This window comes from Choloepus didactylus, chromosome 4, assembly GCF_015220235.1.
Source record: "Choloepus didactylus isolate mChoDid1 chromosome 4, mChoDid1.pri, whole genome shotgun sequence".
NCBI lineage: Eukaryota > Metazoa > Chordata > Mammalia > Pilosa > Megalonychidae > Choloepus > Choloepus didactylus.
This window is the reverse complement of record NC_051310.1, coordinates 149078467-149094977: the sequence shown is the minus strand read 5'-3', so window position 1 is coordinate 149094977 and position 16511 is coordinate 149078467. Positions and strand designations below refer to the sequence as shown.

The 16511-nt window shown below is 36.5% G+C and overlaps 1 protein-coding gene and 1 pseudogene across 4 annotated transcripts in view; both read left to right on the top strand.

Annotated features, from left to right (window-relative positions):
* Window positions 1-16511, top strand: part of SLC12A6 (solute carrier family 12 member 6) — a 153745-nt gene that overhangs the window by 70960 nt on the left and 66274 nt on the right. For 3 of the 4 annotated variants that reach the window (XM_037834405.1, XM_037834407.1, XM_037834408.1), the window contains one exon: window positions 714-758. The exons of the other annotated variant lie outside the window; for it this stretch is intronic. In XM_037834405.1, coding sequence (XP_037690333.1) covers window positions 714-758 — 45 coding nt within the window. The remainder of the gene's footprint in view (window positions 1-713; window positions 759-16511) is intronic. 4 annotated transcript variants of the gene reach the window in all.
* On the top strand, window positions 6085-9061 carry LOC119532208 (annotated as a pseudogene).

Sequence of the window (16511 nt, the reverse complement as noted above, 5' to 3'; positions counted from 1 at the left end):
ACATCTTAATTGGGAAACCATACCAAACTTGAATTGGTGATTAGTGAAAATAAAGATGTAACTTCTTCCAATTCAAGTTCATAGACCCCCTCATCTAAAATTATTTTTATTCCCCCAGACGCATTTTAGAAAGCGAGATGTAATCCTCAGTATCTTAAGAGATTAATCTTTGAGGAAAATGGAGTTCAAGGCCTTTTCCATATTTAGCTCTTAATGTTTTTCAAGCCTATGAAATAAGCAAGCAGTTAATTGTTAAATGGTTATTGTCAGTATCTTTTCCTTTAGGAACTTGGCTTATTGCTGTAATTTGTTATGGATTATTGAAGAAATAGATATCTACAAAAGCCAGTTAGTCATTTTATCTTAAAGCCAAATCAGAGCATATCTGCTAGTAATAATGGATATTTTGCTTATGTCTTGACTTTGAGCTGTTATAGCCAGTTGTTCCTTTTTCATTAAAGACAAAATGTAACTCTTATTATAGGCCCTGAATATCATCCTTCTACTTTATTGATCTGTTACTGCTTGGTCAAATTTGTATGATTCTTTTTTATAACAGTTCATTCTCTTTTTTATTATCCTTTCATTAATATTTCTTAAGGAATTACTTTTTTTTTTTCTTCTTTCCTTAGTTAATTTTTGTTGCTGGTTTTAAAAAAATACTTGTTTTGGTCATTCAATTTTTCTTTTCTTTTCAATTGTTTGTTTTTCAGACCCGAGTCAGAACTCCATCACAGGGGAACACAGCCAGCTGTTAGGTATAGTATATCTGTGGAGATCGACTCTCTCTAATGCCACTCTTCCTGTTTTTCTACTAACAGACATTAGTCTCTTCTCTAATTCTACTTGCTTTTCCCTCCTTTTCCACTTTCTAACCTTAATTTTTTCCCTACTGTTTCTGTTCCCAAGTTGGTAAGAGTTTTAGGAAACTACTTCTGTAATTGATTGCTAAGATTTAATTTAGTTACATTTATAAACTGATTTTGCATGGTCTGTTAAAAAAACATCTGAGAATTAGAACTTCTTTCCAAGATAATTTGAAAAGATGATATTATAATAATCTTTAATATCTTGACTTTGCAACTACTTTTCCCTTTTTGTCATTCTTCTTGGTCTTTGATCACTTTCATTTTAATTACTGAAAGCATTTAACAGCACACCGTTAGGTGAGCTAAATAGTGCACCAGTTCCTTATAAGAGAAACATTATGCAAACGTATTAATTCCCCCTAGAGTATAACCTATTTAAATTGCAGTAAGCTTGTATACGACCAGAATTTCACAGGATCTTAGAACTGATATTTCCAAAATATAATACATGTTCTGGTGAGGAATTCACACAATATAAAAAGTATACATAAAGGAAGTAAAAGTCCTCTAAAATATCTCTGCTCATTCCCTAGGTACTCACTGCTGACACTTTCTTGAGAATTCTTTTAGAAAGTTTTCATATTCATATTATAGGTGACTATCTTTTTTCCTTTTTATATCAATGGGATTATATTATACAAACTGTTCTGCAGCTTGCTTGTTTTCACTTAACATTTTATCTAGGACATGGTCTCATAGCGGCCTATAAAGATCCACCTCATTTGTTTGTGATGGAATAGTATTCCAATACAATAATTTCACTCAACTGATTCTCTGTTCATGAGCATTTAAATTATTTCCAGGTGTTTTGGTGTTACAAATAATGTTTCATTGAACATCCTTGTATGTATATCCTTGCATTCTCATTGCCAGTATATTTGTAGGATAAATTCCTAACAGTGGAATTCCTTGGCCAAAGGGTATGTACATTTTCAAAAAGATGCATCAACTTAAACTCCCACCAGTGAAGAGTATGAAAGAATACTTGGTTCCTTAGCTTCAAAATAGTGGGTATTATCAAGCTTAAATTTTTTTCTTTACCTAATAGGTGAAAATGTTTTTGTTTTTTTTTTTTTTTTTGCATTTCTTTAATTATAAGTGAGGTTAAGTACTTCTTAATATGAATTAGCCTGTGTGTGTGTGTGTGTGTGTGTGTGTGTGTGTGTGTGGTGTATTTTGATTTGAGGCTTACTTGGATATGTACATTGCCAAACTGTTAGCTGTTTGAATATGTACAGAGCAGCTATAGAAAATATAAACTAACAGAAAGTCCAAAGTAGGTAAATTGTTTGGTATGACTTAAGAAAGCTTCAGAGTATTAGTTGAGGAAACCAGGATACTCATTTTCTGCTCTTTCTATGTTGAGGAGATAAGTTTCTGATCTTAACTCTCACTCCTTTGAGCAAGTTTATGTGCTGACACACACCCTGACACACTTAGCAATCAGTAAATATTTGTTGAATAAGTGGTTGGAAATAAACATATCTTTGCTTGATACAGAATTAGGAACATCCCCTTCACTTGGAACCCAAGTATGATCACAAGACGATTAGTATTATAGCAGTCACTACTCTCCTTTTTATACTTTCATATTGAATAGTTCATTTAAACTGGTCAGAATTAGTCTTTTCTATATTAAAAACTTATATTTGGATCAGGAATGTTTAAGACTTCGTTGAAAAATGAAACTTTTCTCCCTAAACTTAAAATATCTGTCTCTGAGAAATATCTGACAGCTAGAGAAGTTTGAAGTAGTTCATTATCTGACCAGGAACAAATGTACAATGGAGGTAGGAAAAGAAGTGGCTAATGAAATAGACAGTTGGGGAATTGGTACAGTTCCAGTTTTACTAAAATGGATTTTGTTCCCAATTAAGTGCCTGTCGTAAAACAAACTGTGAATTATAGACAAAAAGGAGTGCTATGTGACTGAGAAGGAACTGTTCTTTTAGTCATTATTGGCCAAAAATTCTAATAGTATTTGCAAAGAGACCACTCCAGACATTAATCTCATTAACAACCTACAATTGCATTCAGTTTTTTTCAGACAATTGATAGTCTTTAAGCTGCTTAATATTTGTTACATATTCTTTCCTGAAATTGCTTGTTTGCATAACTTAACATTTCATTTCTTGAAAGAAAAGTTTTGAATTAATTTTTTATTCAATTTTATTGCGATATATTCACATACCATAAAATCATCCAAAGTGTACAATCAGTTGTTCACCGTACCATCATATAGTTGTACATTCATCACCCAAATCTGTTTTTTGAACATTTTCCTTGTACCAGAAAAAGTGAAAATAAGAATAAAAAGTAGAAGTAAAGAAGAGCACCCAAAACACCCTCCCTCCCACCCTGTTTTTCATTTACTTTTTTTCTCCCCATTTTTCTACTCAACCATCCATACACTGGATAAAGAGAGCGTGATCCATAAGGCTTTCACAATCACACTGTCACCCCTTGTAAGCTACATTGCTATACAGTCGTCTTCAAGAGTCAAGGCTACTGTGTTGCAGTTTGATAGTTTCAGGTATTTACTTCTGGCTGTTCCAATGCATTAAAACCTAAAAAGGGTTATCTATATAGTGCATAAGAATGCCCACCAGAGTGACCTCTTAACTCCATTTGGAATCTCTCAGCCACTGAAACTTTATTTCGTTTCGTTTTGCATCCCCCTTTTGGTCAAGAAGATGTTCTCAGTCCCATGATGTCGGGTTCAGATTCATCCCGTGGAGTCATATCCCACGTTGCCAGGAAGATTTACACCCTGAGAGTCAGATCCCACGTAATGGGGAGGGCAGTGAATTCACTCACCTTGTTGGCTTAGCTAGAGAGAAAGGACCACATCTGAACAACAAAGAGGTACTCAGGGGGAGACTCTTAGGCACAATTATATGCAGGTTTAGCCTCTCCTTTGCAATGACAAGCTTCATAAGGGCACGTCCCATGATAGAGGTCTTGGCATATCAAACCGCCAGTCCTGAATGTTTGTGAGAACATCAGCAACCATCCATGTGAGGAAGCCTAACACCTATATACATATATATATGCAAGGAGGCCCTGCATATATATTTTTATTCTCTGTCCAAATTACTTTGGGATGTGTCGCTATGTCACACTAATCTATGCAACCTTCCAGGTCTCACTTCCTATTAAAAGTTCCATGTCATTATGGTATTTGAACAAACTGTGAGTTAATTGTTCAGGAAATGTAGATCTTGCCAATTGCATTCAATTTTTAACAGAACTGGTCATTTATCCAGAGTCTTCTAACCAGATTCTCAGGTAAATCCAATCGGCTACTCTGAATTACTCTCATAGGTTCATTAAGACAGATTATCTTCTCCTTTTTGCCCATGCTCTGAAGAACTACCATCTTCTGTCTCTAACCCTAAGAGTCTTTTGCTTCAGTGTCAAAATCCTTAAAACACTGTGTTTTTAAAAAGAACTTTGGGTTTATAGAATAGTGAAAGATGATGTTTGTTATATTTTCTAATTATCTTACAGTCTTCAGAAAAGGCATTGGTAGCTTGAATTAAAATCTTTCCAGCTACTCATAAAAACCTCCTTTAAGGATAATTTGGTCTAGTAGGTGAAAAACTGGTTCACTTGCTTTGCCTGCTGGATTGATCTTATAATAGCATCTTTCAGACCTTTCCTGATGAATTGGATTTATAACAACATCTTGTAGACTTTCTAAATGTTTTTCTTATCAACAGAGCATAGTTATTTAATGTATCCACTGTTCCCACTAACTCATTAGATCTCTTGAAACACACAGAGTCAGGCTAAGGAGATAATAAAAGATGGGAGGGTGTTTTGGTTTTCTTAAGCTGCCAAAATGCAATATACCAGAAATGGGTTGGCTTTTACAATGGGGATTTTTTTTTTTAATTTGGTTTTATTGAGATATATTCACATACCATACAATCATCTATGGTGTACAATCAACTGTTCACAGTACCATCATCTAGTTGTGCATTCATCACCCCAGTCTATTTTTGAACATTTTCCTTACATCAGAAAGAATCAGAATACGAATAAAAAATAAAAATAAAAAAGAACACCCAAATCATCCCCCCCACCTCACCCTATTTTTCATTTAGTTTTTGTCCCCATTTTTCTACTCATCCAACCATACACTGGATAAAGGGAGTGCAATCCGCAAGGTTTTCACAATCACACTGTCAACCCTTGTAAGCTACATTGTTATACAATCATCTTCAAGAGACAAGGCTACTGGGTTTGAGCTTGATGGTTTCAGGTATTTACTTCTAGCTATTCCCAATACATTAAAACCTAAAAAGTGTTATCTATATAGTGTGTAAGAATGTCCACCAGAGTGACCTCTTGACTCCATCTGAAATCTCTCAGCCACTGAAGCTTTATTTCGTTTCATTTTGCATCCCCGTTTTGGTGAAGAAGATGTTCTCAGTCCCACGATGTCGGGTCCAGATTCCTACCTGGGAGTCATATCCTGCATTGCCAAGGAGATTTATACCCCTGGGAGTCAGGTCCCATGTATCAGGGAGGGCAGTGAGATCACCTGCCAAGGTAGCTTAGTTAGAGAGAGAGGGCCACATCTGAGCAACAAAGTGGCACTCAGAGGGAGACTCTTAGGCACAATTATAAGTAGGTTTAGAGTCTCCTTTGCAGTAACAACCTTCATAGGGGCAAGCCCCAAGACAGGGCTCAGCATGTCAAGCAGTCAGTCCCCAGTGTTTGTGAGAACATCAGCAACAATGCAGGTGAGGAAGTCCAATGCCTCCGCATCCTCCCCCAGTTCCTCAGGGGGGCCCAGAATATATATTTTTATTCTCCGCCCAAATTACTTTGGGATGTGTACAATGGGGATTTATTAACTTACAATTTACAGTTCTTAGGCCATGAAAATTTCTAACTTAAGGCATCAGTAGGACAATACCTGGACTCTGAAGATAGGCTGCTGGCATCTGGGACAACTCTGTCACTTGAAAAGGCACATGGCTGGCATTTGCTGGTCCTTTGCTCCCAGGTTTCATTGCTTCAGCTTCTGGTTCCAGTGGCTTCCTCTCTTAGCATCTGTGAATCCTCTCTTAGCTTCTCCAGGGCTTTTTCTCTGTGAGCTTCTCTTAATTTCATCTCTTATAAAGGACTCCAGCAGGAGGGTCAGTGGCAGGTCACATCTCAATTGAAATAACTAATCAAAAGATCCCACCCACAATAGGTTTGTGCCCATAGGAATGTATTAAAAGAATGTGGCCTTTTCCAGGGTACATAACACCTTCAAACCACCACCAAGGGTGAAACTGCTGTTGTAATAATGAATCAAGCTGTACTTATGATTTATGAACTTTTCTGTGTATATGTTATTATTTTCAGTTATAAAAATTTTAGAAGGCAAGCAAATGAGCAGTGAGCCCTGACATTTTTACAGGCACATTTTACCAAAAATTCACAAAAAAAAATAAATCTGGACTTCTACAATCCTTTTCAAGGAATAGAAAATCAAGTAAACACTTCACAACTCCATTTGAGCTTGAAAAGAAGAGCATAGGCCAGTTTTACTTATGAACATAGGTACAAAAATCATAAACAGAATATTTGCAATCAGAATCCAGCCAAATATTTAAACATTACCCCCATGACCAAGTTGGGTTTTGTTAGAAATGAATGATTGGTTTACCATTAAAAATCAATTTTTGTAATTCAATATATTAACAGATTAAAGGAAGAACATCACATGATTATCTTCGTAGATGTAGAAAATGAATTTTATTTGAAACGTATCCAGTATTTAAATTCATGAATTCATAATGATACCTAAAAAACTTTAAAAATCACTGGACAAGCCTAGTGGAGTAATTTATTATCCCGAGACCTGGTCAGTAAAGAAAAAAAAATAAAACATTTCTCTCTCCTTTTAACTGTACCACTGGGTAACCAAATAGTAGATTAGAGGGGATTTCTCTTTATAGAATTGTTGCAGCTAATAAGGAAAGAATAGTAGAATGAGAATGTCACCAGTTTATAACCCTTCATGATTAATGTCTAGGCATTGATTATCAATACTGGCTAATATCTCTAAAAGAAAGACAATGACATGACGTGTGCCTCCTGATAGATGATCACAATACCAGTATGAAGTAGTTTGCCCCCCAAAATAAAAAATAACTGAGTGTGATTAAACCTCTAGCACCGACTATTAATTTATGGGAAATACATGAAACATTGGGACTTGTTGGATAACAATGCACTGATGTCCCTAACATCCAGAACATGGGAAATTTTACAGGACAAATGACATGATTTCTTCAACAAATAAATTTTAAGGAAAAAGACGTAAGAGATCTCGCAGCAACCAGGCTTCTCGTCATGGCAGACCCTAGAGTTAAGGCGCTTCAGGACTATCGCAAGAAATTGCTAGAACACAAGGAGATCAACGGCCGTCTCAAGGAGTTAAGGGAACAATTAAAGGAACTTACCAAGCAGTATGAAAAGTCTGAAAATGATCTGAAGGCACTACAAAGTGTTGGTCAGATTGTGGGCAAAGTACTTAAGCAATTAACTGAAGAAAAATTCATTGTTAAAGCTGCAAATGGACCAAGATATGTTGTGGGTTGCTGTTGACACCTTGATAAAAGTAAGCTGAAGCCAGGAACAAGAGTTGCTTTGGATATGACTACACTATCATGAGATATTTGCCAAGAGAGGTGTTTCCGCTGGTTTACAACATGTCTCGTGAGGACCCTGGGAATGTTTCCTATTCTGAGATTGAAGGGCTATCAGAACAGATCCAGGAATTAAGAGAGGTAATAGAACTACCTCTTACAAACCCAGAATTATTCCAGCATGTAGGAATAATACCTCCAAAAGGCTGTTTGTTATATGGACGACCAGGTACGGGAAAAACACTCTTGGCACGAGCTGTTGCTAGCCAACTAGACTACAATTTTTTAAAGGTAGAGAGATTCAGAGAACTTTAATGGAGTTACTAAATCAAATGGATGGATTTGATACTCTGCATAGAGTTAAAATGATCATGGCTACAAACAGACCAGATACTCTGGATCCTGTTTTACTGCGTCCAGGAAGATTAGATAGAAAAATACATATTGATTTACCAAATGAACAAGCAAGATTAGATATATTGAAAATCCATGCAGATCCCATTACAAACCATGGTGAAATAGGTTATGAAGCCATCGTGAAACTTTCAGATGGCTTTAATGGAGCAGACCTGAGAAATGTTTGCACTGAAGCAGGTATGTTTGCAATTCGTGCTGATCATGATTTTGTAGTACAGGAAGACTTCATGAAAGCAGTCAGAAAAGTGGCTGATTCTAAGAAGGTAGAGTCTAAATTGGACTACAAACCTGTGTAATTTTACTGTAAGGTTTTTGATGGCTGCATGACAGACATTTGGTTAATGTAAAAATAAAGTTAAGGAAAGTAATGTATGTATTGGCAGTGTTCTTTTTCAAAGTGTGTGAATAAAAATATATATGAATAATATAAAAAGTTAGTAATTCAGCAATTGTACTTTCAGGATTGGTACCGAGAACTTTGTATGTTTGTTAGTGCTGCATTTATTATAGCAGAGGTTAAAAAAGAAGGATGTTGAAGCTTTTCATATTGGCTTTGTGAGCATTTTGTAAAACATTGAAAATGATTTGAGATAGTAGTACAAGAGAACATTTCTGGACTTTTTTTATACCATTTGTTTTTCTCCTCCTAAAAAGTTGAATAAAATATGTTTGATTCAGTTCTCCTAAAAAAAAAAAAAAAAGAGAGAGATATAGCAACCAATCGTAATGTATGTCTCTTATTTGGCTCCTGATTCCAAGTATAAAATCAGAAACATAATTTATAGCATTTGAGAAACCTTTCATGTAGTTCAAACGCAAACCTATGCCAGGGGAAATTAAGTATATTTATCACTCTACTTCTAAGGTTAGACCTGCAAAGACCATTGACAAGATCAGGAAGCAAGAGGAGTAATGTGAGATTTCTCTTAGGTCCAAACTAAGTATAATTGGTAATTGACAAAGCAAAAATTATAAAAATAATGGTATCACATGAATAAAGTTTTTGTAAAGTAGAAGACCTTTTTTTTTTAATAAAGGGGGTTTATTTGGTTACAAAGTTACAGTCTTAAGTCCATAAAGTGTCCAAGGTAAGGATACCTTCACTGGAGAATAGCCAGTGGCACCTGGAAAACCTGTTAGCTCATAAGGTACGTGGCTGGCGTCTGCTCCAGAGTTCTGGTTTCAAAATAGCTTTCTCCCAGGACGTTCCTCTCTAGGCTGCAGCTCCTTAAAAAATTTCACTCTTAATTGCTCTTGGAGCATTTGTCCTCTCTTAGCTTCTCTGGAGCAAAAGTCTGCTTTCAAAGGCCATCTCTAAAATGTCTCTGTAAGCTGCAGCTCCTCTTTCAGCTCTTGTGCTTTCTTCAAAGTGTCCCTCTTGGTTGTAGCAAGCTAGTACAAGACATTTGATATACCATTTTTTCTGATTACAGAAAGTACGTATCATAAAAACAGAAATCTGAAATCTTCAGGAGAGGCAATGACATTTAACAGTTTTCATTTGAATTGTGCAATGAAATGTCAGTAAATTTCCCAGTAATATCGGTAGTATTTGGACCTTAAAATGAGAAGGAAAAAAAGCAAAGTAGTGATGTGATGGGCTATGTAATTCAGTGCATTCCTGAGGCCAATCTCAGTAGGTGTCCTCTAAAGGAATCTTCTTAGGATTCTGGATAAACCTAAAAGAGCCCTTGGATATGGATTTTGTTCTTAGTTCCTGCAGAGTAAAAGTTATTTGCTATTCAGAAACTCCAGAAGTTCCATTACATCTGGAATCTCCTGGGGTTGCAGTAGGGATCCAGAGTTCTCATGGCTGTGCTCTAAAGCAGTGTGGTTTTCCCACCAAGATCTTTAGACCAAAAATTGAACCATTCTTTTCAATATAACCACTCCTGATTAGAGCTTTGTTCTTTGCCTGGAAAGCCTTGACCCAAGATTATACTAATGTCAATAGAAGAGTATTGAGAAAAATTTCATCAAGTAAAGCATTTAGATAGTTGAATTTCCCTTTGATTACTAAAAGTTCATACATTGATTTGAAGCTTTAGGTTCATAGGTCACAGGAACCTTACTTTTGGAAAGAAATGGTTTTTCTGGGCCCTAAAAATGTAACATATACCTTAGAAAGTAATAAAATAGTAAAAAAATAGTAAAGTACATACTTCAACATATACTAGGATACCCTTTTAGAGATCTAAAAGTGTTTTACCTCAAAATTCAATTGTTTTAATTCTTGTAATTTTAGATATATTTGAGAACCTTTTAAAGACAGTTTACTCTAGACTTCGAGCTTTTGACGGTACAGGTTCAACTAGAGCTTTAACGTGTAATGTTAAATTAAACCTTAGACGACAGTTGAGAGAGAACAGTTTGCCCCTTACAAATAATTTTTGGCTTTTGTTATAAAAGTATCATTTATTTTCAGACTTTCAGAAAACAAAGGTAAAAACAAAAAAGATAAGCCATCTATAATCTTATTAACAATAAAAGCATTTTGTTGCCTATCCTTCTAGTCCATTTTCTTTTTTAAAAAAAATTTTTATTGTGGTAAAATATAGATAACATCAATCATTTTAATAGTTTTTAAGTGTACAGTTCTATTAAGTGCATTGACATATTTGTATAACCTTCATCATTATCTATTTCCAGAACATTTTCATCATCCCGAACAGAAACTTTTACCCATTAAGCATTGCATCCCCATTTTCCCTCCCCCTGCACTGTGTGGCCACTATTCTGCTTTCTCTGTCTATGTATTTGTTTATTCTAAGGACTTCATGTAAGAGAAATCACAAAATCTTTGTCCTGGCTCTTTTCACTCAACATGATATCTTCAAAGTACATTCATATTGTAGCATGCATCAGAACTTCATTTCTTTTTACAACTGTCTAATATTCCATTGAGTGTATATGCCGCAATTTGTTTATCCTTTCGTCTGTTGATAGACACTGGTTTGCTTCCACCTTTTAGCTCTTGTGAGTAATGCTGCTATGAACATTGGTGTGCAAATATCTGTTTGCATCCCTGTCAGTTCTTTTGGGTATATACTTTGAAGTGGAATTGCTGGGTCATATGGAGGTTCTATGGTTAACTTTCTGAAAAACTGCCAAACTGATTTCTACACTGGCTGTACCACTTTACATTCCCACAAGAATGTAACAGGATTACTATTTCTCTGCATCCTCACCAACACTTGTTATTTTCCATTTTTTAAAAAATAATAGCTATCCTATTGGTGTGAAGTGGTATATATATCATTGTTGATTTGATTTGCATTTCTCCGGTGGCTAATGATGTTGAGTGTATTTTCATGTGCTTTTTGGCCATTTGTATATCTTTACAGAAATGTCTATTCATGTTCTTTGCCCATTTTTAAATTGCATTGTCTTTTTGTTTTGATTTGTAGGAATATATACTGGATGTTAAACCCTTATCAGTTATGTGGTTTCCAGATAGTTTTTCCCATTCTTCAGTCTTTTCAGTTTCTTGTTGCACAAAGTTTTTAATTTTGATGAAGTCCAATTAATCTATTTTTTCTTTTGTTGCTGGTGCTTTTGGTGTAAAGTCTAATAATGTGTGGCATAATACAGGGACCTGAAGCCTAATTCCCCATGTTTTCTTTTTCTTTTTTTCTTTTTTCATATTTTTTTACTGTGGAATATAACATATATACATAGAAGTAATAACTCTCCAAGTGCAATTTCAACAAGCAGTTAGAGAGCAAATGTCAAAGAATATCATAAGCCACGGTTCCACAGTTTCAGTCTCTTCCCCATTGTGAAATATAACATATATACAAAAAGGTAATATCTTTCAAAGTATAATTTAAAAAGTAGTTATATAGGAAATTTCCAAAGTTGTTAATGAGTTACAGTACCATAGTTTCAGTTATTTCCTTATTGTGAAATATAGCATATACACAAAACGGTGATGACTTTCAAATTACAATTTAGCAAGTAGCTACAGAACAAATTTCAGGAGATGCTATGGGTTACAGTTCCACCATTTCAGTTCTTTCCTTCTAGCTATTCTAATACCCTAGCAACCAAGAAAAAGAAAATTATGTAGATATTCAGTATTCACAATCCATTGTTAAATTCCATCTTGTCTGTTGCTGCGCCTTCCTCTAGTTTAATCATTTTCCTGATCTTCAGGCATGTCTAGGCAGTGACCACCCTAACTTGTTCATGTTGAAAAGGGCTATTGACATTTTGGGAAAGGGGGCACATCTGATTGATGTTCTTGAAGGACTATTGCCTCTGGTTTTGGGGACTTAGCTGGCATAGGAGTTCTCTGAAGGGTTTAAGATTCTGAAGAATAAACTTAGTGAGCAAAACTTTTATACAGTCTCAGGGATCCAGGTATTCTTTAATATTTTCGGGACTGCCGTTGACTTGGACTTATCATACTGTGGTCATTTGGCATGTCTAGGTGAACCTTGCATAGGATTAACCTCCCTGACAGCGTCTTGGCTCTGTTTGAGTCACTGAAACTTTATTTTGCTGTCTTTCTTTACTCCCTTTGGTCAGAAAGGCATTCTCAACCCCTCCGTGCCAGGGTCAGGCTCATTCCTGGAATCCATGTCCCACATCACCAGTCCGTGTTTTCTTCTAAGAGTTGTTTTTTTTTTTTTTTTTTGATTTATTTTTTTTTAAATCTTCATTTTATTGAGATATATTCACATACCACACAGTCATACAAAACAAATCGTACTTTCGATTGTTTACAGTACCATTACATAGTTGTACATTCATCACCTAAATCAATCCCTGACACCTTCATTAGCACACACACAAAAATAACAAGAATAATAATTAGAGTGAAAAAGAGCAATTGAAGTAAAAAAGAACACTGGGTACCTTTGTCTGTTTGTTTCCTTCCCCTATTTTTCTACGCATCCATCCATAAACTAGACAAAGTGGAGTGTGGTCCTTATGGCTTTCCCAATCGCATTGTCACCCCTCATAAGCTACATTTTTCTACAACTGTCTTCGAGATTCATGGGTTCTGGGTTGTAGTTTGATAGTTTCAGGTATCCACCACCAGCTACCCCAATTCTTTGGAACCTAAAAAGGGTTGTCTAAAGTGTGCGTAAGAGTGCCCACCAGAGTGACCTCTCGGTTCCTTTTGGAATCTCTCTGCCACTGAAGCTTATTTCATTTCCTTTCACATCCCCCTTTTGGTCAAGAAGATGTTCTCCGTCCCACAATGCCGGGTCTACATTCCTCCCCGGGAGTCATATTCCACGTTGCCAGGGAGATTCACTCCCCTGGGTGTCTGATCCACGTAGTGGGGAGGGCAGTGATTTCACCTTTCAAGTTGGCTTAGCCAGAGAGAGAGGGCCACATCTGAGCAACAAAGAGGCATTCGGGAGGAGGCTCTTAGGCACAACCATAGGGAGGCCTAGCCTCTCCTTTGCAGCAACCGTCTTCCCAAGGGTAAAACTTACGGTAGAGGGCTCAACCCATCAAACCACCAGTCCCCTATGTCTGTGGTCATGTTAGCAACCATGGAGGTGGGGTAGGCGAATACCCCTGCATTCTCCACAGGCTCCTCAAGGGGGCACTACATCTTTTTTTTTCCTTGTTTTTCTTTTTTTTTTTTCTTTAACTTTCCCTTCTTTTTTAAATCAACTGTATGAAAAAAAAGTTAAAAAGAAAACAAACATACAATAAAAGAACATTTCAAAGAGACCATAACAAGGGAGTAAGAAAAAGACAACTAACCTAAGATAACTGCTTAACTTCCAACCTGTTCCTACTTTACCCCAAGAAAGTTACCTAATATAGCAACATTTCTGTGAACTTGTTCCTACTATATCCATCAGAAATTAACAGACCATAGTCATTCCTGGGCATCCCCAGAACGTAAAAAGCTTATCTGTTCTTCTTGGATTATTGTTCCCCCTTCCTTAATTACTCTCTATCGCTAGTTCCCCTACATTCTACATTATAAACCATTTGTTTTACATTTTTCAAAGTTCACATTAGTGGTAGCATATAATATTTCTCTTTTTGTGCCTGGCTTATTTCGCTCAGCATTATGTCTTCAAGGTTCATCTATGTTGTCATATGTTTCACGAGAACGTTCCTTCTTACTGCCGCGTAGTATTCCATCGTGTGTATATACCACATTTTATTTATCCACTCATCTGTTGAAGGACATTTGGGTTGTTTCCATCTCTTGGCAATTGTGAATAATGCTGCTATGAACATTGGCGTGCAGATATCTGTTCGTGTCACTGCTTTCCGATCTTCCGGGTATATACCGAGAAGTGCAATCGCTGGATCGAATGGTAACTCTACATCTAGTTTTCTAAGGAACTGCCAGACTGACTTCCAGAGTGGCTGAACCATTATACAGTCCCACCAACAATGAATGAGAGTTCCAATTTCTCCACATCCCCTCCAGCATTTGTAGTTTCCTGTTTGTTTAATGGCAGCCATTCTAACCGGTGTTAGATGGTATCTCATTGTGGTCTTAATTTGCATCTCTCTAATAGCTAGTGAAGCTGAACATTTTTTCATGTGTTTCTTGGCCATTTGTATTTCGTCTTCAGAGAACTGTCTTTTCATATCTTTTGCCCATTTTATAATTGGGCTGTCTGTACTATTGTCATTGAGTTGTAGGATTTCTTTATATGTGCAAGATATCAGTCTTTTGTCATATACATGGTTTCCAAAAATTTTTTCCCATTGAGTTGGCTGCCTCTTTACCTTTTTGAGAAATTCCTTTGAGGTGCAGAAACTTCTAAGCTTGAGGAGTTCCCATTTATCTATTTTCTCTTTTGTTGCTTGTGCTTTGGGTGTAAAGTCTAGGAAGTGGCCGCCTAATACAAGGTCTTGAAGATGTTTTCCTACATTATCTTCTAGGAGTTTTTTTTTTTTTTTTTTTTTTTTTTAATCATCATTTTATTGAGATATATTCACATACCACGCAGTCATACAAAACAAATTGTACTTTCGATTGTTTACAGTACCATTACATAGTTGTACATTCATCACCTAAATCAATCCCTGACACCTTCATTAGCACACACACAAAAATAACAAGAATAATAATTAGAGTGGAAAAGAGCAATTGAAGTAAAAAAGAACACTGGGTACCTTTGTCTGTTTGTTTCCTTCCCCTACTTTTCTACACATCCATCCATAAACTAGACAAAGTGGAGTTTGGTCCTTATGGCATTCCCAATCCCACTGTCACCCCTCATAAGCTACATTTTTATACAACTGTCTTCGAGATTCATGGGTTCTGGGTTGTAATTTAATAGTTTCAGGTATCCACCACCAGCTACCCCAATTCTTTAGAACCTAAAAAAGGTTGTCTAAAGTGTGCGTAAGAGTGCCCACCAGAGTGATCTCTCGGCTCGTTTTGGAATCTCTCTGCCACTGAAGCTTATTTCATTTCCTTTCACATCCCCCTTTTGGTCAAGAAGATGTTCTCCATCCCACGATGCCGGGTCTACATTCCTCCCCTGGAGTCATATTCCACGTTGCCAGGAAGATTCACTTCCCTGGGTGTCTGATCCCACGTAGGGGGGAGGGCAGTGATTTCACCTTTCAAGTTGGCTTAGCCAGAGAGAGAGGGCCACATCTGAGCAACAAAGAGGCATTCAGGAGGAGACTCTTAGGCACAAATACAGGGAGGCCTAGCCTCTCCTTTGCAGCAACCGTCTTCCCAAGGGTAAAACTTATGGTAGAGGGCTCAACCCATCAAACCACCAGTCCCCTATGTCTGTGGTCATGTTAGCAACCATGGAGGTGGGGTAGGCGAATACCCCTGCATTCTCCACAGGCTCCTCAAGGGGGCACTACATATTTTTTTTTTCCTTGTTTTTCTTTTCTTTTTTTTTTTTTTTAACTTTCCCTTCTTTTTTAAATCAACTGTATGAAAAAAAAAGTTAAAAAGAAAACAAACATACAATAAAAGAACATTTCAAAGAGACCATAACAAGGGAGTAAGAAAAAGACAACTAACCTAAGATAACTGCTTAACTTCCAACATGTTCCTACTTTACCCCAAGAAAGTTACATAATATAGCAACATTTCAGTGAACTTGTTCCTACTACATCCATCAGAAATTAACAGACCATATTCATTTCTGGGCATCCCCAGAACGTTAAATAGCTTATCTGTTCTTCTTGGATTATTGTTCCCCCTTCCTTAATTGCTCTCTACTGCTAGTTCCCCTACATTCTACATTATAAACCATTTGTTTTACATTTTTCAAAGTTCACATTAGTGGTAGCATATAATATTTCTCTTTTTGTGCCTGGCTTATTTCGCTCAGCATTATGTCTTCAAGGTTCATCCATGTTGTCATATGTTTCACCAGATCGTTCCTTCTTACTGCCGCGTAGTATTCCATCGTGTGTATATACCACATTTTATTTATCCACTCATCTGTTGAAGGACATTTGGGTTGTTTACATCTCTTGGCAATTGTGAATAATGCTGCTATGAACATTGGCGTGCAGATATCTGTTCGTGTCATTGCTTTCCGATCTTCCGGGTATATACCGAGAAGTGCAGTCGCTGGATCGAATGGTAGCTCTATATCTAGTTTTC